The sequence below is a fragment of the Odocoileus virginianus genome, chromosome 33 (assembly GCF_023699985.2).
Source record: "Odocoileus virginianus isolate 20LAN1187 ecotype Illinois chromosome 33, Ovbor_1.2, whole genome shotgun sequence".
Taxonomy (NCBI): domain Eukaryota; kingdom Metazoa; phylum Chordata; class Mammalia; order Artiodactyla; family Cervidae; genus Odocoileus; species Odocoileus virginianus.
Window position 1 is genome coordinate 33,105,356 of NC_069706.1, and position 25,694 is coordinate 33,131,049.

A 25,694-nucleotide genomic window follows, 5' to 3' on the forward strand; every position below is an offset into this window, starting at 1 on the left:
ACATATGTAACTCTTGTGTCAAACACCTCTTTGGTGGAACAGCAGGGCCCCGCTGTGCCTTGGGGCCAGGGGCTGGGAAAGGGTTGGTTGTGGCTAAATCTGAGGGAAGAATGCAAGGGAAGGCAGGATGGTTTTTCTTGTGGTCAAGTTTTTGATACATTTTTTAAAGATAATTTTGGTCCAGCCATCATAAGTAATATGATCGTTGTAGAACATCTGCCAGTGTAGAGAGAAATAAAGAACGTATATCCCATACATAACTCCATTGCCCCTGGTAACATGTCAAGAGTTGTTCCTTCCAGCCTTTTAAAAATTAACTTATATAACGTAGAAAGAACCTGGGCTTCATGGTGTCACAGACCAGCCACCTGACCTTGAATAAACTTTTTATTTCTTTTGGCCTTAGTTCCTGTGTGTGTAGTTTGGGGATAATTTCTACCTTTGGGGGCGATTGAGGGTAGAGAGAGCAGGATGACAGGAGTGTTGGGCAGAGTGCCTGCCTCGTAGTAGACGTTCAGTAAATGGCGCACCTGCCTACCTGAGACCACAGTGTGTGTGGTTACATACCCTGTGTTTTTAATTTGTCATGAGAATTATGCTAGGTCTGAAAGCCTTTTAAAGACTCACATTCCATCACTGGGATGTACCATAATTTACTTCAGAATCCCCTTCTTCCATTATTATAAAGTATTTAGGTTGCCCCCAGAGTGAGGCTTTTTTTCCCATGGTCAATTAGAATAATAGTTTTCATAATTAAGAACACCCTAAATAGCCCCATCATTAAGAGCCAAAACAAATTAGGTTTTTGAACTGCGGCTTGGGGATGGTTGAGGCTGTAGCAGAGAATGGGTGCCTTGACTGGCTGCTGCGTGTGTGTAATTGCTGCCTTTGAGGGGGAACAGCAGTGGGCATTCTGGGCCTCACCCCAGGCCCCTGGAGGGAAAGGTGCTCCTCCCCTGTCGTGTGTGTTTCAGCCCCTCTGGGATTTGAGGCGTTTGAAGAACTGCAGCTCCAGCGTTGGGTCAGCCTCAGCTCTGCCCTCTGGGAGTTCCCGTTGTGGGGGGTGTGGGAGGGGGGACAGATGCTGAAACCAGTAAATGCAGTCTGGTTCGGATAAGCGGGATATGCAGTGAAGATGCACAGGAGGGTGGAGTCAGCACTTTCTGGTGAGGGCCTGGTCAGAGGGCTCGGAAGGGGTGCTCTGGCTGAGTCTGGAAAGATGGGCACATTTGTTGGGGGCTCAGATGCGGAGAGGATGGGAATCCAGACACGGGCAGCAGGATCCACGGCTGGGAGGTGGGATACAGTGCCGAATGTTCTGGCACTCGCTAAGATTTGATGCAGCTGGACAAAAAGTGGAGGCCTTGGTATTAGTGGGGACAGTGGCCAGTCACGGAGGGGCTGTGTGCCGGGTCTTTCTCATCGCTGGGTCTCCAGGACCCTGCCAGCCTGGACCGTGGTGTGCCTGCAGTTTGCAGCTCTAGCTGAAGTTCTCAAGTGGAATTCTCAGGCTGTTTGGCAGAGTTCTCCAAGTCGGTTCACCTGGGGATGTGTGGGCATGCTGGAGCATACCACGTGTGCTGGTAACTGGGAGGCACCCCCCTCCGGCTGAGAGATGAGTGATGCCTGTCAGGAGGTGCCGGGGGAAAGTCTGGGCTCAGGAGTAATTGGCCCCGAAACCAGTCCTGTGATTTGTACCTGGATGTCGTTCCAGGGACCTCTAATTGCAGGCGCTGAGCTAATAAACCCTCCAGCCATCTGAAGGGCATCCCGGGCCTGGTTCTCCAGGGTGGGAGGCGTGCTTTTGTTGAAGTGGTTACAGCTCAGGGGCGGGCCTGGCTCCCCCAGGTGTGCTCAGAGTTATCTCGGGCTTGACTCACCACCTGTGCTCTCAGGTAGCACGGAGCCGCCCTGGGCCACCGCTCCTCCCCCAGACGCAGGGGGGAGGCAGGGGTGGGATGGAGGGGGCAGGGAAAGGGAGGGAGGCCTGGGTCTGCTGATAGCTGCTGCGTGCCTGACGTGCACCTGTCCGTCTGAGTCCCCGAGGAGAGCACTGAGAGTCTAGGGTGATGTGGCCGTGTCCAAGTGAAGTCAGGCTGGGAGTGCCTGGCCACCTTCATAGGAGACACAGCGAGTGGAGCGCAGTGAGTAAGAGCTGTGTGGACGCCAGAGCCCATGCCCCTTCCTTTTCGCATGCTGCTCCAGGTCTGCCTTCCTCATGGGGCAGACGGTCTCAACCTTCTTACGGAAACCCTGCTGGAGTGCAGTCTCAGGGACAGCAGCGAAAGCCCAGGGCACCAGCCTCATTAGTGGCCATGTTAGCAAGTCACTGAAACTTCCAGGGCCTCAGTTTCCTTGTCTGCAAAGTGGGAACAAAATTCGATGCCTGTGCTTAAGGGGGTTGTGTGGGAACTGGAGCAGGTGCCGTGACTGGGACCCTCTTGGCACCAGGGCCCTCCATGGACATCACAGCTCAGGGTGCTCATGGCTTGAGACGCAGGCTTCTCTTCCCTCCCCCTCTTGCCCCCTCTCTCCCCTCTAAGCAGGGCCTGGAAACGGAGCTCGAAGCAGAGCCCAGACCAAGCCTTCCCTGCTAAGAGAAAGCGCATTAGCTAGGGTTGACCTGGGTGTGCGCTCGTGCCATCACTCAGCAGTGTGTGTGTGGCCTTCCGTAATGCCTTGACTTCTTGAAGCTTTGGTTTCCTGTCCATAAGGGGAGAAATACGGCCTGGACAGTCTGTTCCGCCTAACTGAGACGAGTCCCTCTGGTGTTTGTCACTGAACATCGGCCCGGTTCCCCTTGCACCCCCAGAGCTGGTGCTCTGGGCACTGTGTCCACAGCGCCCCTCTCTCCTTCAGACACTTGCAGGTGCTGGAATCGTCATCTGCTCCTGAATTCAGCCATGCTCAGAGCTAATCCCTGTCAAACTCATGCTGCTTGACATGGTCTGTGCTGAGGCTGGTGATGTGGCTGTAGACAAGGCCGACTTGGGGGTGTCTGCCATCTGAGGGGGAAAGAAAGACATCACCCCCGCATATGTTCCATGGTGCTGGGGAGGAGAAGTTCATGTGACAGGTGGCTTGGGAACACCCTGAATGATGCAGCTAGGCGGGGGTGACTGGAAGAGGAAGGTCTTGGGAGATGAGTATAAAGTCTCTGGAACTGGCCGCTGGTCAGCAAGACCCAGGCCCCGGGAGTGGGGCTCAGAGAGGCCGGAGAGAGAGGACCTCAGCGTCCAGGGGATTTGAATGTCCATCTCAAGCTCCATGCTCTGTGGTTAATGGTGCGGGAGGCCAAGGTGGCCTGGAGGCCTGGGTGGGACTAGGAGCCACCCCAGCTTTGAGTCCCTGTCCTGCCATTGACCCCTGGGCTGGCCTTGAGCCCCAGGTCCTTTCTGAGACCCAGTTTTGTTTTGTTTTTTTCCAATCTGTAACACCACAGGTATTATTTTGTGTCTTACAAACCTACTTTGGAAACAGTGGCATCCTCACAGAGGTATAAAGGGTCCTCATGGCCCCAGTCCACGAAGGATTTGAGGTGACTCGTGAAAATACGCTGTAAAAAGATACACTTAGTAGCTGGGCCAGAGGGAAAGTATTGGTAAAAGGACAGAAGCAGGGCTGATGGTTAGCACCCAGAATTCAGTCACTGTGTCTTCCTGGACATTTGTACAGGTAAGAACGCTGCTTGACTGACGCTGGGTTCTTACTGGCTGCCTGAGCAAGGAGACAGGATGAGGTATTTGGTACACGAAGCTTTTAAGGTATTGGGGGAGAGTGACTGGAAAAGCATGATCTTTTTTGCTGCACCCGGACCGACTCCAGCAGTGCCACCATGTGTGTGGGTAACCGCTTGTCTGTCTTGTTTACAGGTCTCCTGGCAGCACTGGGCAATGAACCCAAGACTCCAGCCCAGTGTGGTCTGAAGCTGTTGGAGAAGACAGGGCGTCCTGGGGAAGATGGCCATGGCGCCGAGCCCTTCCCTGGGTCAGGTGTACACCAGCCCGGTGGCAGTGGCCGTATGGGAGTGGCAGGACGGGCTGGGCACCTGGCACCCCTACAGCGCCGCCGTCTGCAGCTACATCGAGCAGCAGTTTGTGCAGCAGAAGGGCCAGCGCTTCGGGCTGGGGAGCCTGGCCCACAGCATCCCCTTAGGCCAAGCCGACCCCTCGCTGGCTCCTTACATCATCGACCTCCCCAGCTGGACGCAGTTCCGCCAGGACACTGGTAAGACCCTTCCTGCCTCTAGTGTGTGTCTAGGTGCCTCCTTTGGGCTGGGCATTGTGCTCTGTGTTCGGGTCACAGAGTAGACTCGGCGTCACCCTGCCTCTGAAACACACAGGGTCAGGAGGCGGACGTTGAGGGATAGCAGGTACCACACAGTGTGTGAGGTACCACTTGGTGGAACAGGGTGCCTTGAAACACAGCGCGGAGGCCGTCCCTGCCCCGTCCCCCTTGTCTCCCAAAGCAAAACTGCCTGATTGTGCCTGTAGAGAGTCGAGGGTCTCGCGCGCAGCAGGCAGGCAGGCCAGCCAGCATGGGGGTGGCACGCCGCGCTCGTGAAGAGGGCCTGGTGGTGAGTTCTGGCTCCTGAAGCACAGTCGTGGCGCCCGGGCAGGTTACTTCACTCTCCTGGGCTCTCAGGTTTCTTTTGTATGTGCATATTAATAGTGTGGGCTTCCCCGGTGGCTCAGTGGTAAGGAATCCATCTGTAGTGCAGGAGACCTGGGTGTGATCCCGGGGTCGGGAAGATCCCCAGGAGGAGGGCATGGCAACCCACTCCAGTGTCCTTGCGTGGAGAGTTCTGTGGACAGAGGAGCCTGGTGGGCTACAGCCCATGGGATCGCCAAGAGTTGGACACGGCTGAGTGACTGAGCAGCAGCAGCCTTGACCAGTGTTACCAAGAATGGGGCCACCAGCTTCTTCCCAGAGCTGTGCCGTGTCCCTCCAGATCAGTGGTTCTCAGCCGAGGGTGACTGTCTCCCGGTACACTGGGCAACATGTGGGGACATTTTTGACTGTCAGGACTGTGGGGTGCGTGCTACCGGCATCTAGTGGGTAGAGGCCTGGGATGCTACAAAATAAACATCCTACAGTGTACAGGACCGGCCCCACAACAAGGAACTGTCGGCCCCAAATGCACTGGTGCCCAGCCTGAAGAATCCGGCTCTGATCCCATAGCAGCCTCCTCGGGGGTGTCAGGACTCAGGCTTCCAGGCAGCGGATGCAGATAAAAGTCCCGGCCCTCATGACATTTGCAGTCACCGAGAAAGGCAGCGAGCAAGATAAATAACTCGTGACCCATGTATGGTTGGGTCAGTGAGTGTTTTTGAGGGTGTGTAACCTGTAGGGATAGGTTACTCTGAAGTTTGAGCTCGTGTGGCCTGGTCACCAGGAAGGGCCAGGCACAGACCAGGGGAGGGGCAGCTCGTGCAGGGCTTTTCTGTCCCTTGAAGGGACTTCAGTTTTTCTTCTGAAGGGAGGAGGCCCTGGAGGGCTTGGGCAGAAGAGTGACATCATCTGATTTGGGGGTTAAGTGTATTGCTCTGGCTGCTGAGGTCAGGAGACCAGGTAGAGGTTAATCACAGTAATCATCTTTCGGCAAGTATTGTTGGAAGCATGGCCCAAATTGATTTTTTCCTTTCTCCTTTCCTTAATCATGTGATTTGGTTTATTCATATAAGCTAACCACAGATGTTTCCTAATAGTTGCTACCTGAGAAGTCCAAGGGAATCCAGGTACATCCCTGTAAGAGAAGTCTGTAAAAGTTAATGAGTTTCTGGGACTTCTCTGGCCGTACAGTGGTTAAGACTCTGCGCTTCCACTTTGCCAGGGGTCACAGGTTTCTTCCTTGGTTGGGGAACTAAAATCCCACATGCCATAGGGCCGAAAAAAAAAAAAATTACAAAAAAAGTTAATGAGTTTCACAGAGTCTTAGACACCTAAGAACTACTTATGGCATCAGTTCAGTTCAGTCACTCAGTCGTGTCTGACTCTTTGCGACTCCATGAATCGCAGCACGCCAGGCCTCCCTGTCCATCACCAACTCCTAGAGTTTACTCAAACTTATGTGCATCGAGTCGGTGATGCCATCCAACCATCTCATCCTCTGTCGTCCCCTTCTCCTCCTGCCCCCAATCCCTCTTACAGCGTAGTATATGGAAATAGGAAAGGTTTTCATTATGATTGTCAGCTGCAGCTTAACATATGTGCTTAAATGACTGGATGGGTCGGAATATATTGCAGTACACGAAGTGTGCTTTCCGCTCAGTGGTTGGATTATGGATGATTTCATCTCCTTCAGGCGTTTTTGTTTTGGTTCCTTCGGTCAGCCCACACAGGTTTCATCATTAGGAATATTTTGAGAAGCCTCATCGAGTCTGAACCACAGCTGGTCTTTGACCCAGTCTCCTAGTCCAGCTGAGAAAGGCCAGTTCCCCTCTGCCACTTCGTCCCTTGGGTCCACAGTTTCTCTGCACAGAGAGCGCACTCTACCTTTCATCCCAAATTTGGAGAGAGTCATTAGTGTCAGCCTTTAGGTCAAACAGCAGCATGACCCATGTGTATATACCGTGACCGCATTATCTTATGTTGGTTGTAGGGGAAAAAAGGAATTTTAAACTCCCTTGGTTTGAGGGTGGTGAGAGGCCGGCAGATGAGCTGTTTACGTGCATCCTTCCATTTAACACAGGCACCATGCGGGCCGTGCGGAGGCACCTGTTCCCGCAGCACTCGGCCCCCGGCCGGGGCGTCGTCTGGGAGTGGCTGGGTGACGACAACTCCTGGACGGCCTACGAGGCCAGCGTCTGCGACTACCTGGAGCAGCAGGTGGCCCGGGGCAACCAGCTCGTGGACTTGGCGCCCCTGGGGTACAACTACACCGTCAACTACGCCACCCACACGCAGACCAACAAGACTTCCAGCTTCTGCCGGAGCGTGCGGCGCCAGGCAGGGCCCCCGTACCCGGTGACCACCGTCATCGCTCCGCCGGGCCACACGGGGGTGGCCTGCTCTTGCCATCAGTGCCTCAGCGGTGGTACCACCGGCCCCGTGTCAGGCCGCTACCGCCACTCCATGACCAACCTCCCTGCCTACCCCGTCCCCCAGCCCCCCCACAGGACCGCCATTGTTTGGGGGACCCACCAGGCCTTTGCTCCATACAACAAGCCCTCCCTCTCCGGGGCCAGGTCGGCGCCCAGGCTGAACACCACCAACCCCTGGGCCGGGGCGCCATCCTCCCTGGGGAACCCACCCCTCTACCGCTCCAGCCTCTCCCACCTGGCATCGCAGCACCAGTCTTCAGGACTGTCCACCACCAGCGCAGCCAGGTAGCTTGTGTTTCCAACAGCTGTGTGTCCAGCCGCGTGCCTTGTCAGGGCCTTGGGTTTCCGCCTTTGTTTAGCTGGGAAGGCTCCCCCAGTGCCTTGCAGACCCTGCACCTGCCTCCTTGGCGGTCCCCACTACTTCGTCATCTCCTTTGCACGGGTCACGTGGCGCCAGGGGACCACGGCCATCCACAGCCTTGTGTCCCACCGAGCCTCCGTGACCTCTGGCACGCAAGTGCTGGTCGTTGCCACGTGGGTTAAGAACCAGTCATCCATTCGTTTCCTCAGGAGAATCGGGCTCTCTGAGCAGTTAGAGGTTCTTTGGCTGTGCGTGTGTGCCCATAGCTGGGTACGTGAGGACATTTCACAGATTCCCGCTATGTGCCCGGCCCTGAAATCACAGACATGGAAGGTTCAGTCCTCTCCCTGAGCCCATGGCCTTGTCCAGGGGAAGGCTGGAGCCCAGTTTTCGTGTAACAGTTGGTTGAGGAAAGAGCAGAATGCTGAGCACGTGGGGGTGGCAGCAGGTGGTGTAGGCTGACTGCTGTGCCGGTCCCTAGGGCACCCTGAGAAAGTGAGAAGATGAGCCCCATCTAAGTTAGGTGACACTTTATAGTGGGAAAACCCTGGAGTGGCCAGCGGTGGATGCTTCCGGGGTGCTGACACCTGTTCTTGACCAGGGGCCTCAGCGTTGATCATTAGTGAGAGTTGGGCCTGCAGAATGTTTTGAGGATTCGCAGTGGTGGCCGGGAGGGGGGCAGATTTCTGAGAGAGGGTGACCTGGGCGGGCGGTGACTGGACGTGAGAACCTGTGGCTGCCCTGTTTCCCGGAAAGTTGGCATCTTGGTTCCACCTCGCTCACCCAGCCCATCCCAGCCCTCCTGACCACGAGGAGGGCCGAAGCTTCCTAGTGTGGCTGAGACCTCCTTGGCAGCTTCTGGGGCCTCTAGTGTTTTCTCCAGAGGACCTTTCCGGCGTCAATAAGACAATGATAACTTCACTCACCGAGCACCCATTACAGCCAGGCTTGGTTTTCCCAGATCCTCACAATGTCCTGTAGTGGGTGGTGTCCCCAGATTCCAGGGGAGCACGTTGAGGCTGGCGGGATTAGCAGCACAGCCAGGATGTGGCAGAGCTGGGCTCAAACCCAGGCCCCTTGCGGGCCGCGTGGGGCACGTGGAGCTCTGGAAGCCGTCTGAAAGATGGAGTGAGAGGAAGACAGGGTGTCCTGGCGGGTGCGTGCAGAGGCCGCCGGTGCAGAGGAGAGGCTGGGCCCACTGGGTCCTGTCGTCTTCCTGCACGTCTTTTCCTTTCCGAAGCTGAGGCTCGTGGATCTGAGGTCTTCCTGGGAATTGGAAGCACGGGTAAGACTTGGGCCTTCCCCAGAGACATAAGCATGCTGGGCTCTGTGCCAACCCAGTCCCTCCTGGTGCCCTGCGAGGCCCCTTCCAGTACGTGGGTTAGTCTATTTTAGAGAAAAACACGTCACATCTGCCAGCCCAGAAGGGTTATCAGTAAGGGTGAAGCCGCTTTTACGACTCAGTCAGCTTTGCCCAGCCTCCTGGGGCTTGCGTTCTGACGCATTAACTGAGGCAGGTTTCTCAAAGGTTCTAGAGCTGGGATTCTGGGAGGAGCCGGGTGACCACTTGGGCCTTGTTGCTTTCTTCTGGCACGGGGCTCCCATTGGTCTCCCCTGAGATTTCTCCGGAGTCTCCCCTCCCCAGCCTGAGGGCCCCGTCCAGGCAGGTTGCAGAAGGGGAGGCGGTGGGGCCAGATAGCCTCACGTCTGCTGCTTGGTCGTGCGTGTTGCTGCTTGCCTTGCCGCCCTGCCTTGTAAACCAGGTGGGAACTGGGCCAGTCCAGTCGACTCTGGTAGGTGAAGCAGGGTCAGAGGGGCCTGCCTCCTGACGGGGGGTTCACCTAGACCTCCTGGCCCATCTCTTCAGGAGCGGGGAGGGGCGTCTCACACTGGCAGGGGTCGGTCTTCCCACGTCTGACTTAGTGTGTGGCCCTCTGCGGTCAGCTGTCTCTGATGGCTGTTGTAGAGCCAGAGGGGGTCTAATTAATCCCTGACCTCTTCACCCAGCCGGGCTGGGAGGATTTGAAAACACTTGGCACCTCGGTTCTCTTGCGGCCGTGGTGTAGTTTCTCCAGGCCAAGTGAACGTCGGCAGCGTCAGGTGAAGTCACCAGGTGTGAGGAGGAGAAGGCGATGGGGTGGGCAGCGCCACGGACTGGGGAGACCTGGGAACCAGCAGCATTTACTGGTAGCCCCTGGGGAGGACCTGTGAGTGAGCGAAATGAAAGTTTGTGGAGCCCCTGTGGGTTCTTTTTTTGGAACCCATGTAGTTTCAAATCCCTTCTTGCTCAATCCGGGTAAAACCTCGGCTGACGGATTCGCCTTGTGCCCCAGGAGCCTTTCTCTGAGTAAGTAATCCATCGGGAAGATACGTGATTTGTCACTGAGCCGCTGGGTTTAAGTAAATTTCCTGGTAGCTGAAGTTTATCCCTTTAAGCACCAAAACTTGTGTTTTAATGATGTTGGATGGAAGACTTTCCAAAATGTGTCACGCACACGTTGTTTAATAGCGGGTGTGCCAGCCAGTTTAGCTCTCTGCTGACTCAGGGCTGTGATTCCGAGCAGCCCTCTGTTGCAGCTTCAGTGTGGCGAGGCCTCGGGGGTCTTTGCCCCTGCACTTACCCAGCCTAGGAAAACGGCTCTCGTTTTCTTCCATCTACTCTGTTCCTGTCGCTACTGTTCTCCCAGCCTCTGAAAGTTGCATGCTGCTCCCTCCTGCTATCAGTCAGGCTCTTTAAACCTGTGGGATTGGGGTCCTGGACTCCAGTGGGACCTGACTCCTGACTCACTCGCTGTGAGCCCTCAACTCAGCTCTGTTCTCTCTCTCCGTCTCTCTTTTCCCCTTGTAAGATTACCAGGTTGGCCGGGGCAGTTGCCGAAGTTTCCCTTTGCTCTGACAGGGCTGTGGTGGTCAGGATTTAGTGAGGGCCCCGTGGCTCTCCAGAACCGCCTCGCTCCGCTGGGACCTGGGACACAGTGGGCTTGCACTGTGCACTGATCCTGGCAGCCACCGTGGGGGCCCTGGGGGATGATCCTCATCTTACAGAGAGAGAAAGTAAAGCTCAGAAACAGGACTCGACGTGCCCCACAGTGGGCGCTGGCAGTGGGGTCCCCAGGCTCTGAATGCATCTTCAGCGCCTTGAACTGCGCGTGCTCAGAGGGTCCCCCATGGGGAGCTGGAGGGAGGCTTTGCATGCCTTGCTCTCCTGCCTCCTCGTTCTGCCGCTTGGTCAGGACTGCACAGTCCTGTCCAAGTAGAAGATGAGAAATCTCTGTCTTGTGTTCTCGGCTCCGCTTGAAAGCTCCTGGAGATGGTTTCTCAGTTGGGAAAGGCAGGGACGGCCTAGTAGGTAGACCCAGGAACCCAGCAGGCAGGCAGGAGGCTGGTAGGAAGGAATTCTCAGAAGGGCACTTCATGGGCAAATGGTACCCACATCAGGGAACATTCTGCCAGTCTGAGCTCTTAGCGGACAGTGCAGGGGGATCTGTGACCTCTGAGGCTCTGTCTGCCCCTCAAAGTTCCCATTGTGGGAACCGCTGGATCCTTTCTCTGTCCCTTCTGATCACAGCAGAGAAATGTGTGGGGGAGGAGCTGGGGAAAGTTGCAGAGGAAGTGACACCGTGAGACCCCTAAGCAGATGGAACTTTCATGGTTCCTGGTCCGGTTCCCAGGTGAGTGCCTGTTGGAAGCCTTACTGCCTGTCTGCTTTCTGCTCTCGTTCATGTTGTAGAACCTGAGCCTCGGCCTTCTCTCTCAGATACAGACCTCTCGCCAGCAAGGGAAGACCCCGCTGCCCAGCCCACTGGGTTGCCCCGTGGAGCAGCAGAGCCAGGCTTTGGCTTTCCCGCTTCCTGGCTCATTGCTCCCTGTTGAGTTGGCTTAGGAGATGAAGGACACCTCCAGGGACTATATCTTCTCCAAGTCCTTCACTTCTAGAACCTGAGAATTGAAGAAACAGACTCAGGAAGGGGGTGGGGTGTGGCTTCACATTAAACAACTTAGTGGGGCCAAAGCCTTAGCCTGGATGACTGCATGCGCGCCCTTCCCCCACTGCCTTAGCAAAGCATCCAGGCCCGGTCCCATTGTCCTCTTGGGGCTGACGATAGACGATAGACATGGGCGGCAGGAAGCGTAAGACATGGCGGTAGTCCAGAAGTGAAAACCAGTACCATCCAGTATGAGATTTTCTGATGTGGACCAGAACCAGCCAGCTCCCTGTTGCGTCCACTGACGGCATCTGTGACACGAGGCTGGCGGTAGGCAGGGGCCCGGAAGAGCTCCCAGAAGCATTTGCCACCACTAGGTGGCTCCTGGGCTGCTGGCCGTTGTGAGGGTAGCACAGCAGGCTGGAGGCGTTCATTGTTTCCTGAGCACCTTCCCGGCTCCTGGCCACAGGCTGAGTCCAGTGAACCCAGGCCCTGTCCTTGGGGAGTTCCAGTTAGGGACTGTGGACCCTTCCTATTGTATCATCTTGAACATGAGCAGGGCTGGAGGGACACAGTCATTGGGATGGGGAGGGAGTAGCAGACATCTCGGACCATCTGCATCAGCCGTCTCCAGTATAGGGCTCCCCACAAGCCATGCTGGCATGGATTTATTACCATTTAAAAATATAATGGCTTCCCTGGTGGTCTAGTGGCTAAGACCCTGTGCCCCCAGTGCAAGGGTCCTGGGTTCAATCCCTGGTCAGGGAACTAGATCCCACATGCTGCAACTAAGACCTAGTACAGCCAAATCAATCAACAAATATTTTTAAATGAAAAAAATATAATCACATACACACATATATATAATGGCTTAAAACCAAGTGAAAAAGTTGGAATTAGTCACTGTGGGAAGCAAGACCTTCATTAAAAATGTTTTTTTCCTTTATTTTAAACTAATTTTGGATTTATAGGAAAGTTACAAAGATAGTGGAGTTTCCATATCTCTCTTACTTGACTTCTCGTGTTAACATCTTTCATGATAACTGTAGGGCAATTGCCAGAACCAGCAGAGACTCACTGTTGGTGTGGGACTGTTAGCTAAAGACGTTTCTGATTTTCATCAGTTTTTTCTGTGGTGGTCTCTTCCTGATCCATGAACCCACTCTGCATCCAGTTGTCCTTCCTCCTCTCCTCCTCCTCTGAATAAAACTGCTCTTCAGTCTTTCTTCATCTTCCATAACCTTGACACTTTGGAAGAGTCACTTTTGTCAAATGGCCTTAATTTGGTTTCATCAAATGATTTCTCATGATTGGACTGAGGTTATGCTGTTTTGGCAGAAACCACAAAAAGGGTGTTAATTTCCTTCTCAGAACATCTTTTCTTGGAGTTCCTTATGATGTTTGGCCCATTACTGGTGGTATTGGTCTTGACCACTAGGAGTGGTTTCCATTGGACTTCCACTCTGTGGGTACCACAGAGCCCTCATTTTGGTGAAGCTGGTGAGCTCATAGTTGTTTCAGGATTTGTTTTCAGAGTCTCAGGATTGTCCAGGAGAGCATTTTTTGACAGCCAGCGCTTCATTCTCCACACCGTGTAAAAAGATGAGTCTCGTCCCCAGCCGTGTCCTTCCCTGCCCAGTGTGCCCTCCCCTCCCCAGTGCCCCACTTGGAGTCTGACTTTTGTTGCTTGATTTTCACGGAGGAAGTGCTTTCGAGAGTCGTGACCATCAGACCTCTTTGCTTGTCCTTTGACATATTCTTCGTCAGGATCTTTCCTCTTAAAAAGAAAAACCAGAAGCCCTCCGCGCACAGAGGCCGCTGCGGGGAAGTGAAACCGCAAAGGGGCCTCGGCAGCACCAGTGTCTTCCTCACTGGCTGTTTCTGCCAAGTCAGCTCCTCACATTAAACTCTGTCCCCTTCTTCTCCCCAAGTGCCTCCCTGCCCAGCGGTTCGGCGAGCAGCCCCCGGAGCGTCCCCGCCACGGTGCCCGTGCAGATGTCGAAGCCCAGCCGGGTCCAGCAAGCCCTCGCAGGTAGGCAGGTGGTCCCCGGTCCAGACATGTCCGCCGGGGGCGGGGAATGCGTGGGGCAGGGGGAGGAGATTGTGGGGAGGGGGTCTTTTGACCCTCCGTGTTCTTGTGGAAACCCACAGGGGCTCCTTGGGGGGCAGTGCCTCTTTTCAGTGATGATGACCCCCCCACCCCGTGAGTGAGCCTGGGTGCCCCCTCATTTGTCTCAGTGCTGGGGGGATCATACCTGATGATGGTGGATGCCCGGTGTGGACATTCTCCATCTTTTACGTTTTCACATCACCTTGAATCACGGTTCAGGAGTCTCTTTTCTGTCCCAACATGCTTTAGGCATTTCCCTACAGGGGCCCTTTGGGGAGTTCCTCCAACTTTTTTGGCTGGAGTTCATGTTTTGAGCAAGTGACTTTTGTGTCTCACTAGGTCGTTTGTTAACCCTGCCCCTTTGAACTGTGTTCAGAATTCCTTCTGTGGGTGTTGGGAAGCCACTGAGAGTTGTTTTTTAACTCAGGGGGGATGTAAACCATGGCATGAAGGTACACCGAGGTGTCTGGTGAACCGCCATGATTTAGAGGCGGAGGCAGGGGAGGGAGCCAGCCAGCCCGTGTGCTGGGTGAGTCACTGTGATAGCACAGGGCGTGTTGGAGGGGCCCAGGCTGGAGGCAGAGAGGTCTGTGGACCCAGGCTTCGTGCCTGAGGCCGGCTGACCACTGACTAGGGCCGTGGCAGTGGATGGAGGTACAGGTTTCTGATTCAGAGATTGGACTGGTTGTGAGACGGAAGGAATAGAATGGGGCCTGGGTGCGCTGCCGGCAGAGAAGCCCTCGTGATTAGGGAGGAAGGACTCGGGGCTTAACTTACGTGGCGACTCATTTCATCCCAGTAGCAGCTCTGTGGGGGAGGGACTTTGTCCCATTTTACATCTGAGGAAACTGATGCGCCGAGAATTCCAGAAACCTCCCAAGGCCAGGCAGCCAGTCCTGGACAGAGCTGGGATTCAGCCCCAGGCATTCTTGGCCTCAGAATCTGGGCTCTTCGCTATGACACTGTGCTGCTCCCGAGTCTGTTGGGTCCATGGCTGTGGCCAGTGGAGCTGTCCTGGAGGCAGGGGAGTTTGGATGGGCGGCTCAGAAGAGCCGCATGGGGTGTGTGCCTGCCCAGGAGTGTGTGAGGTTACAGAGACTGGGTGGACCACCAGGAAGAAGGAACACTTGAAGGACATGGAAGGACCAGTCAGAGATGTAGTGGAGACAAGAGAGTGGGGCTGAGAAAGACCCAGGACATGCCGTCCAGCAGGCCCACTGGAACACACTCACCTGCTCAGCCATCAACCCTCTGCTGGGGCAGAGAGGACAGTGAGCAAAGATGTGACTAGATAGTTCGTGCCCAGTTTGGGTCTTCCGGTGGCATCACATAGCCCAGGTAATTCAGATTGTGTGTGTGTGTGTGTGTGTGCGTGCACGTGCGCGTGTACATGTATTGCTGGAGAGAGATTGTGGGAGCAAGCCCAGCCTGCAGGTGCCCGGCTCCGTTCAGCTCTGCGGTCTCTGGGCCTCATACCAGCGTGGTCACCTCTACCCGCAGCTCGGCAGTGGTCTGGGTGCTAAGGCGCTCTCGAGGCTGGGACCCTCTCCTGGCCTGTTCTCTGTGTTCCTTGCCACCTTTGCTCTCAGAGCGATCCTGGAGGTGTTTTAACCTCCCATTTACTTGTCAGGGAGACAGACCCTGAAGCTCAGGAATTGGGTCCTGGCGAGGAAAGAGTAGACAAGTCGGTGGCCAAACACCGCCTCCCCTGAACGCAGGGCTGTAGCTCGTCCCTGTTGCTGGGGCTGCTGTGTGGGTTGCCAGGGAAGCAGGGACCCCGGGCCCACCTCAGGAAGCAGGGTCTGGAGAGAGGTCTCAGCTGGGCAGTGGTTGTGGATTTGGTCGTGGATCTGGGAGCACGCCTGCCGCACCGAGGTGAGCACCTGGACCCACGGGTTCTCAGGTAGGCTCCCAGCCACGGCCGTTCCGCGGAAGGGCTGTGTGTGCTCCTGCGCTGGAGGAGGGGCCGCCTCCCCGTCCACCAGGCACCTCGGGTGATGGCTTCACTGCCTGCAGCCTGGCCAGGGCCCCTCCTTCACGGGCATGGGGAGGAGTGGGGCCCCCAGGCTGGGCCAGGCTCCTACCCAGCAAGGGAGGAGGAGTGTCTGCATTTTACACTGCCAGGGCCTGCCCAAGGCCGATCAGCCCCGGGGGAGTGGTACCAGCGTCAAAGCCAGGTTAGTAAGGCCAGGGCAGGAGGAGGGTAGGCTGGCACCTGAGCCCACTAGACTAAAGGCCAGCGCTGGGCATCAGAAAGGGGGTGTTCACACGTCTGACCGGGTGTGGGACCTGCCGGGGGCTCTGGCAGACCAAGATGAGAGCAGGAAAGGCCATGCGTGTCCACACTGTTAGAGTTGTTTGGGGATGTTGGGAGTTTGGGGGGGCGGTGCATCCCTGAGCCCTTGATCTTGGGGAAGTTGTGATGGCCCCTCGTGTCCTTCCCCCCATCCTCTCCACTGGATGCCGCTTTTGTGAAGTGTTGGCTGCGGGATGACCTTCACACTTTCTCACAAGAAGGCAGACCGGCAGAGCCAAGGGCTGCTTCTCTGCAGGTGTGTAAATTGAGACTCACTGTCTGTGGCTGGAGTGAGGAGGAGCGGGTCCTTCGTTGGGAACAGCAGCAGCGCTGGGCACGCCGCCCTCTCGCAGGGCTGCTGGCGTGGCCTCCGGGATGTCTGCCCCCCGCAGGCGGAGACTAGGTCCCCCTGTTACAGGCCCTGCCCTGTGTGTGATGTCACGTCTGGCGGTGAGCACGGAGCCGAGTGGAGGCGATGAGCTGGAGGGGAACGCGGCCGTTTTAGATGGGCGGTCAGGGAGGGGCTGCCAGTCAGGGAGGGCAGACGTGAGGAGGGGTCTGGTTGATGGGCAGGGTCCAGTGGCTTCTGGGGGAATAAGTCACAGTCAGCACACACAACTCCTGGGTTCCCGTCAGGAATTGTTCTCTTTGCATCTACTGCACCCTGTGCCTGCTTGTCATCCAGTCCACCTGATGTTTAGTTCCCAAGGGAACCCACGTTTGAGCCCAGGAGCAACCTTGGGATGCTGTGGCATTGCATTACCTGCTGAACGAGTGCCCAGTGTCCAGCCTCGGTCTTCTGATGGGCACTTTGGCGTCTCCTGTGGAGCCGCCACCATAGTGCACCCAGCACTGCCCAGGCCGCTGGCCTCTGCTGCTGTCCTGTACTGGGCGCGGGTGCTCTGCTGAGAACCTCTGTTCTCTGGTGGAGGAGGCGGTGGAGCCTGATGGAGCCCAGGGCCGGCTCTCCCCTGGCCGCTCTGGATTGCCTCTGGAGTGGGCAGCAGATCCGCCTGGCCTGTCCACAGTGCCCAGGCCCCAGGCCAGATTCTGAACAGCTGTTAGCTCCCTAAGGGAGGTGCCGGAGGGGAAGCCCAGAGCCCCTCTCGGGGGAGGAGATGCATCAGGGATGGGAAAGGGTGGGTGGAGGCTCCTGTGGACCACAGGGTGGCTGAGAGCATGGCAGGAACGGTGCCTCCAGCAGGAGGCCGTGCTCGGTTCCAGGTCCTCAGGGAGCATGGGTCAGTGTCAGCTAGGGCGCGGGTGGAGCCCCAGGCTGAGGAGTGGGGCATCTGCCCTGCAGGCATCGGGGAAGGAGTGACGAGATAGGACAATTCAGGGTGGCCGCCTGCCACCCCTCCTCCCGCTGTGGGCTGCTCCTGTGCTCCTACCACGGCCAGAGGAGCTGTCTGAGCCTCTGCTGAGGGGACCGGAGAAGGAAGCCATGGCCTGGGGGCTTAGCTGCTCCTGAGGAGCAGTCCCGGGGGCCATGGGGACACCTCAGTGAGGCGGCAGGCCCTGGGGCAGGTTTCCTGCCTGTTTCCCCCAGTGACGGTTCTGAAGGCACCAAGACAGGCCAGGTGGTACATGGAGAACAGGCAGCACCCCACAGGGGGCCGGGCGACTGGGGGCCGCGGGGGCCCGGCCGAGGGGGCGCCGAGCTGTGCGCTCCGTACCATCCACGTTTCCATGGCTTGGCTGCGCCCTGCTGTGTTGCCCTCTGCTCTCCTTCTTCGCGCTGTCATGGAGAGGCGGCCCCCTGCCCTGAACTGCTCTGGATGTGTCTTGGGGTGGCATTCTGCCCTCTGCCCTCCTGAAGCCACGGCCTCCCCCCTTGCATGCTCCGGCACAGGCTGGTGGGGTGCTTGTTCAGATCCTCCTGCAACTTGGGGCCGGGGCTCCCATGAGCCGGCATTTCACTGATTGCTGAGCTCAGCCCTGCTGGTCTGGGTGGGCCCTGGCAGCCTCGAGCAGCTGGATCCCCTGGGGAGATGGGCGAGTCCTGACGGTTGTCGACAGCGCCACCTGGGCGCAGCCGAGGTTTGTGGCGGTCACGAGCCAGACGGCTCCTTCTAACGTTTCTCCCCTCTCTGCATGTCTGATCTCGCACCCCGTGTAGGCATGACGAGTATTCTGATGTCAGCCATTGGACTCCCTGTGTGTCTTAGCCGCGCACCCCAGCCCGCCAGCCCTCCCGCCTCCTGTCTGGCCTCTAAAAGTCACAGCTCAGTTAAGAGATTGAGGAAAATGTCCATGAAAGGTAGTTCCTGCTCACAAATACTCTCTGGCCTCTGCTCAGCCTCCTCCGAGTCTCGCTGCCTCTGACTCTCCCGCACTGGCCACTCTCCTCTGACCACCTCGGCCCTTCACCCTCCCCTCACCTGCGGGGCTGGTGATGGGCTCAGTGGCCCGCCCCGCCCTTGACAGCAGGCCTGGCCCCCTGGGAATCCACTCCCCTCTGAGACCCAGAGTTCAGTGCTGTCTTCCCGCTGCAGTGGAAGTGTGAGGGGCCTGTGCTTGAAGATTCAGTGACTCTGTAAACACAGATTCAAGGCAAGACGTGGCTCAGGAGCGGGGGACAACTCTGTCCCTTCCACTGGGGCCACCGTGTGTCTTAGGAAGGGCCAGCCCACGTGGGGCTGCTTCAGAGGGGTCCCCAACGACCATGCCATCCCCGTCACATGGCTGGGGGAGAGGAGGTCTCAGAACTGGTAGGAGGTGCTGTGTGAGGCTCAGGAAGATTTGAGAGGAGGAGCTGCTGTGCAGTGAGCTCTACGCCTGTCATTTCCAAACCTGTGGCTCTGCTGTCGTCACTGGGCAGAGACGTGGCTGCTTCGGGGACCTTCAGGATGGCATGAGCAGGGCTTTGGCCCCGCCAGTCTGGGGTTTGCAGCGCTCGCTCACCAGCTTTGTGATCTCATGCCAGCTTCCCCATTCATGAGCAGAGGGCCTCCTAGCCGGCAGACCGGTTGTGGGAGGAATAGGAAGTAAACACAGGGGCAGTGCCTGGTACATGCTGACAGTTGCTCTGATCGAGTTCACTGCCTGTCTAACCATCGGGGGAGGAGGGAGGCCAGGGAAGGGTGACCTTAAGTGCCCAGCTCCCATCAACACCCCAGCCTTGCTCCCTCTTCTTACTCTGCCTCAGGGCTGGATCTGTGGGCAGTGCCGCTTCCTGAGACACCCGGGGTTTGCTCTGAAAACACACGGCGTTCAGCAGACCGTCTGGCCTTCCTGGGCTCAGATGTCCTTTTGCGGGGTAGGCGGTCACCTGGCTGGCCCTCTTTTGAGAAAAGTGGTTCATGGAGAGTTACCATCAGTTCCGAAAGGCTACCTGGACACGGGAGGTGGGAGAGGAAGGGGTGCTGAGACAGGCCTTGCCGGAGGAGTTCTGGGGTTCAGCTGGAGACTGGCTTGTCACCAAAGTGGCCTTCTAGACCAGGCTTTTCTAGAAGGTCTCTCCCCTCAGAGTAGAGTCCCAGGTACTAGGCTGGCCACCCGGTGCTGCTGGGGATCGTGCTTTGGTCTGGCTTTCTCTCCAATGACCAGAGTCAGGGTCCTCAAGGTCTGTGTCTGGGGATGTGTGTGCATGTGGATGGGAGCACCTGTACATGTGTGGTTGGGGGTGCATGGTCTCCCTTGGCTTCGAGCTGCCTTTCGGGTCATAGCGGCTAATGCCTTTCCAGTGTTCACCCCTTGGGTTGGTGTCAGGTCCACTTTTTAGATGAGTGACCTGAGACTCAGAGGTGACCCAATTCTGTCCCAGCCCAAGAGCCAGACTTCATCCTGACTTCACCCAGCCCCGACCCCTCTGCTCCCTCCAGCCTGTCACTGGGCCGTCTCTGGTCTAGAGGGGGCTCCCGCTGTTGAGCCCTTAGACTTCTAAGTCTCTGCAGCCACACGCTGATGGCTGGGAGCTTGGGCTTATGCCAGAGCCCCTCTGGTCTCAGAGGCTGGGACCAGGAGCTCCCCTGGACTTGAGGAAGGCAGGCCTCCTGGCGTCACCCTCCCAAACTGGGCTGGTCTCCCAGGCCCTCCCTCTCCTCCTGCTTTGCCAGCACTCTGACTCTGCTGATTGACTCTCTAGCTGCAGGGGGGAGGGGGGAGGGGGTGCTTGTCCTTGGGGTGGGGCCTGTTCGGTGCAGGGCCTTCCCTTCCCAGTTTCATGTCCAGGCGCACACCTCCCAGGGGTAGGAGATTTCGAGAGGAGGAGGCGGGGGGATAGAGCTGTGGGCAGCTGAGAAATCGAGGAGGCGGGTCACGGACACCCTGGAGTCCAGGGACAAGCCCAAGAACCCCGTGGTTGGCTGGGGCTGTGTGGCCGTTCTCTGCGGTCAGTGTGCACGCAGCTGTCCCCACAGGGTAGGCATGCACCATACACGTGACTCAGGACACTTACTTCTCTTACCCAGACTTTCTTCTGAGAATAACGAAAGTTGAGTAAAATAATCTGGCCAGAACACACTCCAGAGCATTTGTGTAGAAGCTACTCTTTTACCCTCCTGCATGTCCTCTGAAGCCTGGGTCTGGGTTCCTGAGTGAAGGTGTGCGGGGCCGTGGCTGAGGCCCTGCCTGTGGCTCTTGAAGGCCATGGCCAGCTGCTGTCTCTGCTTCTCTCCCTCCAGGGCTCCCGGGGCTGCCCCCCACCCGCCCCGCCCCCGGTGGAGCTCTGGACTGTTCTGCGCCTGGCCTGTTCTCTCCTCTCCTGCACACTAACCTTCCCATCTGAGCCATCCTAACCTCCCTCCCAGCAGCTTGGACTGCTCCCTGTCCTCCTCTCTCATCCCAGCGTCTCCAGTTTGTTCTCCTCAGGACACCATTTATGTTCTTCTCTCTCCTAGGAGGGCCCCCAAAGCCAGAGCCAGAGCAGGTGATCAGAAACTACACCGAAGAGCTGAAGACGGCCCCAGAGGAGGTGCGTGTCACGGGCCGCGCTGCTTTTGCTTTTGTTTGGTAATGGGGTGGCTCAGACGAGGCCTCCAGCCTGTCCTCTGCCAGAAGGTGCCTCATCCATAGACCAGTTCTGCCCCCCCCTGGCTGTGGGGAGGGCCGGCTGGGGTTCCTGCTTTTAACCCCATCGCGGCTTCACCTGACCCGGCTCTGCTGAGTCTCATTTCGGGGCTGTGATGCCACTGTTCTCCAGTTTGAATGAAGAGCCCTGGAGAGTCCTGAGGGGTGGATTCAGAGCTGAGGACTCTCTGGCCACCTTCTGCAAGTTGAGAACACAGGAAGCATCTGGTTGGTAAAGGTTTAGACAGAGACTTGCAAGTCCTTCTCACCTTGGGCCTCCCCTTCAGCCCGCCCCCTTCACAGGAGTCTGTCTGTCCATCTCTCTGCTCTTGTGCTCACCTGACACAGCTGGGCTGTTTGGCCCCTGGCTGCCTCCCCGCCAGCTGCTGATCACACAGCCAACATGTGGCCATGATGGTTTAGTATCCGCTGCTCATACCACCTGGCTGTTGAGATGGCCCCAGACTTTTCTTGAACCAGGGAGGGCTTCCTGGAGGTGGAGGCATCTTTTACTGGGCAGAAAGCCCACAGGAGTCTAAGCAGGAGGGTCACTTCTGCTTACCGTGATGTGTAAGACAAAGCCCAACCCCCGATGATGGCCTTCAGGGCCTCCCAGGACCTGGTCTCCTCCCCTTCGGTCTCCTGCCCCCAGGTCAGCCCTGTCCTGCAGGTGCACCACCCCCCAGCAGAAGCGCTGGCTCCTGCTTCAGAAGGCTCTCCTCTCTCCTGCCTGCCTGTTGCCGTGCATGTGCTTCTGACAGGTTCCCTTTCCCCTGGAAAGCCCAGCGCTGCGGGCCCCTCCCGTCCTTTCCTCTCTGCCGGGCTCTTCTGCCGCCCTCTCGGCCCGGGCTTCAGGCATCACAGCAGCCCCCAGACTTGGTGCTGCCTGCCATCCCCTCCTCTGAGGGTGCAGACAGCAGTGACCCCTCGGTGCTCCCAGCCTCCAGCACGGAGAGCTGTGGGGCTGACTTAGGTTGGGGTCCACCTTTTCCGTAGACGACGGCTGGTCCTCAGGACTCGCTCCTGTGGCGCAGGGGCTGTGGTGAGCCTTCCCATGTGGGGTCTCCCTCCAGGACTGCATCATCTGTATGGAGAAGCTGTCTGTGGTGTCTGGGTACAGCGATGTGACTGACAGCAAGACCATCGGGCCCATGGCCGTGGGCCGCTTGGCCAAGTGCAGCCACACCTTCCACCTGCTCTGCCTGCTGGCCATGTACTGCAATGGGAACAAGGTACCCATGGCCCCCAGGCCGGGAGGGCTCGGGGTCACCTGCCGGCAGCCCGTCCCAGTTGCGCTGCACCTGAGCAGGTGACTGGGGCTGCCCTGTGAGGGGCCCAGGGCCCGCTCAGAGACCGCCTTGAGATGTCCACAGTCCTGGCCCTGCAGCGGGAGGGGACTGGGGGTGGCAGGTGATGCTGGCTGCCCTGCCTTTGGTGTAATTTAGCTAGAGTGGACAGAGGTCGGGGAGCAGAGAGAGCCAAGGCCAGTGGGGGGCCTTCATGCCTGGGCTGTCTTCGCTGTGCCGTGTCCCTCAGCCACACGTACTGGCCAGGGCGCCAGCGTCAGCAGTCCTTCCGTCACAGGGTTTTCTGTTCCATTTTAAATATGACTCAACTGTGTAGACTTTGGTTCATAAACCTAATTTTTCTACCTGATGCCAGTCTCTTGGTACTTTGTCCCTTTAATGAAAATTGCTTAATGAGTTTCTGGGGTAAAATTCTTTCCAAGGAAGTTGCCAAAATTGAGTTTCTTTGCAAGGAGTCTGCCTGGGAGCTGGGCGACGTGCCCGGGACCCACTGGTGACCAAGGAACCAAACCTGTGTCCCTGCAGGTCTCTTTCCCATCTAGTCAGCAGGGTGGCTGGCCTGGGTGCCCTCTTGGGGCCACCGGCTCAGTCCACGACCTTCTGCCCTGTCCCAGGATGGAAGCTTGCAGTGTCCCTCCTGCAAAACAATCTACGGGGAGAAGACTGGGACCCAGCCCCGAGGGAAGATGGAGGTGTTCACGTTTCAGATGTCCCTCCCCGGCCACGAGGACTGCGGGACGATCCTCATAGTCTACAACATTCCCCATGGCATTCAGGTGAGGGGCACGGCACAAGAGGAGCCTCCTTGGATCTTTCTGGAATCGGCCTCTGAGGCTCTTCCTGTCCCACTCTGTCCTCCGGGGTCACTGAAGGTGTCCGCCTGCCCAGTCAGGCTCCCAGCAATCAGGAGGCACTCGTGCTGGGGGCTCCAGCCAGCCCTTAGAGTTGTGGAAGCAAAGAGATGGCCCCTGCCTTTTCTTGAACCAGAGAGGGCTTCCTGGAGGTGGAGGCATCTTAGCTGGACTTCTGCTAGGCAGAAGGCTCACAGGAGTCTAAGCAGGAGGAACAAGCACTTCTGTTCGGCTAGCTGGCTGGCTGGGGAGCCCGCAAGCAGGAACCCTCCCAAGGGGCAGAGCGCAGGGCCGAGAGCTGCCTGCAGTGAGGCTTGACCACTCTTGAGGGACCAGCTCAGTGGGCTGATCCAGACCTGTGTGGGGTGTGTAGGAGTAGGAACCTCAGCTGCAGGTCCCAGTGGAGACCCAGACGAGAGTCAGGGCTCCTTAGGTTTCTGCCTTGGACTGGGGGCTCTCAGCGTGCCCCCAGAGCCTCACTGGCTTGAGAAGATACAGGGTGACGGAGACCAGGAGGACAGGATGTCCCTTGATTTTGTCCAATTACATGCTTTCCCCTGGTTGTCCTCCAAAGTGACGTTGCGCTCAAAGTGAAACTGGGAAAATTAGAAACATCTAGACAGCAGTAGAGCCACAGAGCAGGTGGGGAATTTGGAGTTGTACGTGGTGTCACCATGGGCTGAGGGCAGAGCAGGGGCTGTGCCTGCTCCAGCCCGCGCCCTCTGTCTAGCCTGCTGCCATGGTCTCAGGGGCCCTGCTCCGGAGGGAGCCGTGGAGGCGCTGTGCACCCCAGTGATGGTGAAGCAGGCCCTGCCGTCCAGTCCAGAAAGCCCTGTGCCCAGAGGGTTGCCAGCAAAGTAGGAGCTTCCGGCCTGACCTCTGACAGGTCCGGCTTCCTCAGGGACATGGAGGCTGTTAGGGTGTGTGGCCCCTCAGAGCAGCGTGGGTTCGGGGAGGGCAGGCATGGGCAGGCCGTGTGCATGGTGGGTCTTTCGAGAGAGAGATGAGACAGCAGTTGATCTGGTCACTCCGTGCAGGAAGAGCCCCGCCTGGAAGGTGACGGGGTGAGGCCGGGGACAGGGGCCCTGTCCCAGCAGCTCTGCAGCCCGCGAGCCCCTTGGCTCCCGCTCTCACCGCCTGTGTTCCTCCTGCAGGGCCCTGAGCACCCCAACCCTGGAAAGCCCTTCACTGCCAGAGGGTTTCCCCGCCAGTGCTACCTTCCCGACAACGCCCAGGGCCGCAAGGTAAAGGCCCGGCTGCCACCCGGGAAGCAGCCTCCATCCTCCTCCCCACAGCTGGCCAGTCCCTGAGCGGCGGGTGGCTGTCGGGCTGGGAGGGCCGGCTTGGTGCCGTCCCGGCCCTGCCTCTGCCCACCTTACTGCGACAGGAGTGGGGATGAAGCCTGTGAGCTGGTAGGGTGTGGGCTGCCCCTTCCTGGGGACCTGCCACAGGTTAGGCGTCCGGGTATGGGGCATCCAGGCAGAGACGACCTGACCACAGATGCTCTTCAGGGAGGACAGGGGTCTTCCTGTGGTCTAGTGTGATGGGATGGGGCGGAACCGGGTCGCTTCACCCTGGGTGATGGGGGTGGCCTGTGGAGCCGCCTCTGCACTGAGCCCTAACTTGGGCCTTCCCAGCTCAGAGAAGGGGCTTCCCAGGTGCCTCAGCGGCAGAGAATCTGCCTGCTAATGCAGGAGACACGGGTTCGATCCCTGGGTCAGGAAAATCTCCTAGAGAAGGAAGTGGCGCCCCTTTCCAATATTCTTGCTTGGAAATCTCATGGACAGAGGAGCCTGGGGGCCTACTGTCTGTGGGTTCACAAAGAGTCGGACACGACCAAACAGCTGTGAGAAGGCTGGGGAAGAGCATTCCAGGCAGACAGAACAGCCAGGGTGGTGACTTTGGGGTGGTGATAGCCCCAAGGGTGCGAAGAGGCTGAGGGAGGTGAGGGGGGTGTCAGGAGTATCTGCCTTCCTGGCCAGCCCCTGCAGCCAGGGTTTGTTCTGAGCACTCCTTCACTGCCTTCTCCTTGCCCCCTTCCCCGCCGCTCCTCCCCCTCATCATACCCTTCCCTCCCCCTTCCTCATCCCCTCCCCCACCATGCCCTCCCCTCCCCGTCTATCCCCTCTCCTGGGGCAGGTCCTGGAGCTGCTGAAGGTGGCCTGGAAGAGGCGCCTTATCTTCACAGTAGGGACGTCCAGCACCACCGGGGAGACGGACACGGTGGTGTGGAACGAGATCCACCACAAGACCGAGATGGACCGCAACGTGACAGGCCACGGCTACCCCGACCCCAACTACCTGCAGAACGTGCTGGCCGAGCTGGCCGCCCAGGGGGTGACCGAGGACTGCCTGGAGCAGCAGTGACCCTCGGCCTGGCTGCCCCGGCTTCGCCCACCACGACGGCAGGCGGGAAGGTGCCTTTCCTCAGAGGCTGGGATGTTTGTCGGGGATGCCAGCGGGCTCCCCATGCCCGCCTGTCCCCTTCTCTGTGCCCACCAGGCCTGGGTCTCCGTGGGAACCGGGCGAGCCTGGGAGTCATGTGTGTGGGGGCTTCGGATGCCGCTACCTCAGTGTGTGGGCCCCTCCGTCCTCGGCGGGCTGTGTGGGGCCCTCAGTGTCCGGGGTGACGAGAGGCTGCCTGCTGTGTGTGCCACCGGGGCAGGCCTGGGTTTGGTCAGCTTCTCATACCTCAGATGTTCTGTTTGCAATAAACGCCCTAAAGCCAAAGCCTGTGGGCCCTGTGGGTTGAGAGAGAGAGAGAGAGAGAGAGAGAGAGAGAGAGGAGAG

At 58.0% G+C, this 25,694-nt stretch overlaps 1 protein-coding gene across 3 annotated transcripts in view; it reads left to right on the plus strand.

The window, feature by feature from the left end:
* Positions 1-25,634, plus strand: part of DTX2 (deltex E3 ubiquitin ligase 2) — a 33,506-nt gene extending 7,872 nt beyond the window's left edge. Inside the window, exons 2-11 of one of the 3 annotated variants that reach the window (XM_020869000.2) lie at positions 3,873-4,227; positions 6,692-7,328; positions 13,262-13,362; positions 17,856-17,996; positions 18,885-18,995; positions 20,578-20,651; positions 21,820-21,978; positions 22,668-22,829; positions 24,059-24,148; positions 25,044-25,634. In XM_020869000.2, coding sequence (XP_020724659.2) covers positions 3,960-4,227; positions 6,692-7,328; positions 13,262-13,362; positions 17,856-17,996; positions 18,885-18,995; positions 20,578-20,651; positions 21,820-21,978; positions 22,668-22,829; positions 24,059-24,148; positions 25,044-25,271 — 1,971 coding nt within the window. In that variant the 5' untranslated portion in view covers positions 3,873-3,959 and the 3' untranslated portion in view covers positions 25,272-25,634. The remainder of the gene's footprint in view (positions 1-3,872; positions 4,228-6,691; positions 7,329-13,261; positions 13,363-17,855; positions 17,997-18,884; positions 18,996-20,577; positions 20,652-21,819; positions 21,979-22,667; positions 22,830-24,058; positions 24,149-25,043) is intronic. The other 2 variants (XM_020869006.2, XM_020869013.2) reach the window with 2 other exon arrangements.
* The last annotated feature ends 60 nt before the right edge of the window (positions 25,635-25,694 follow it).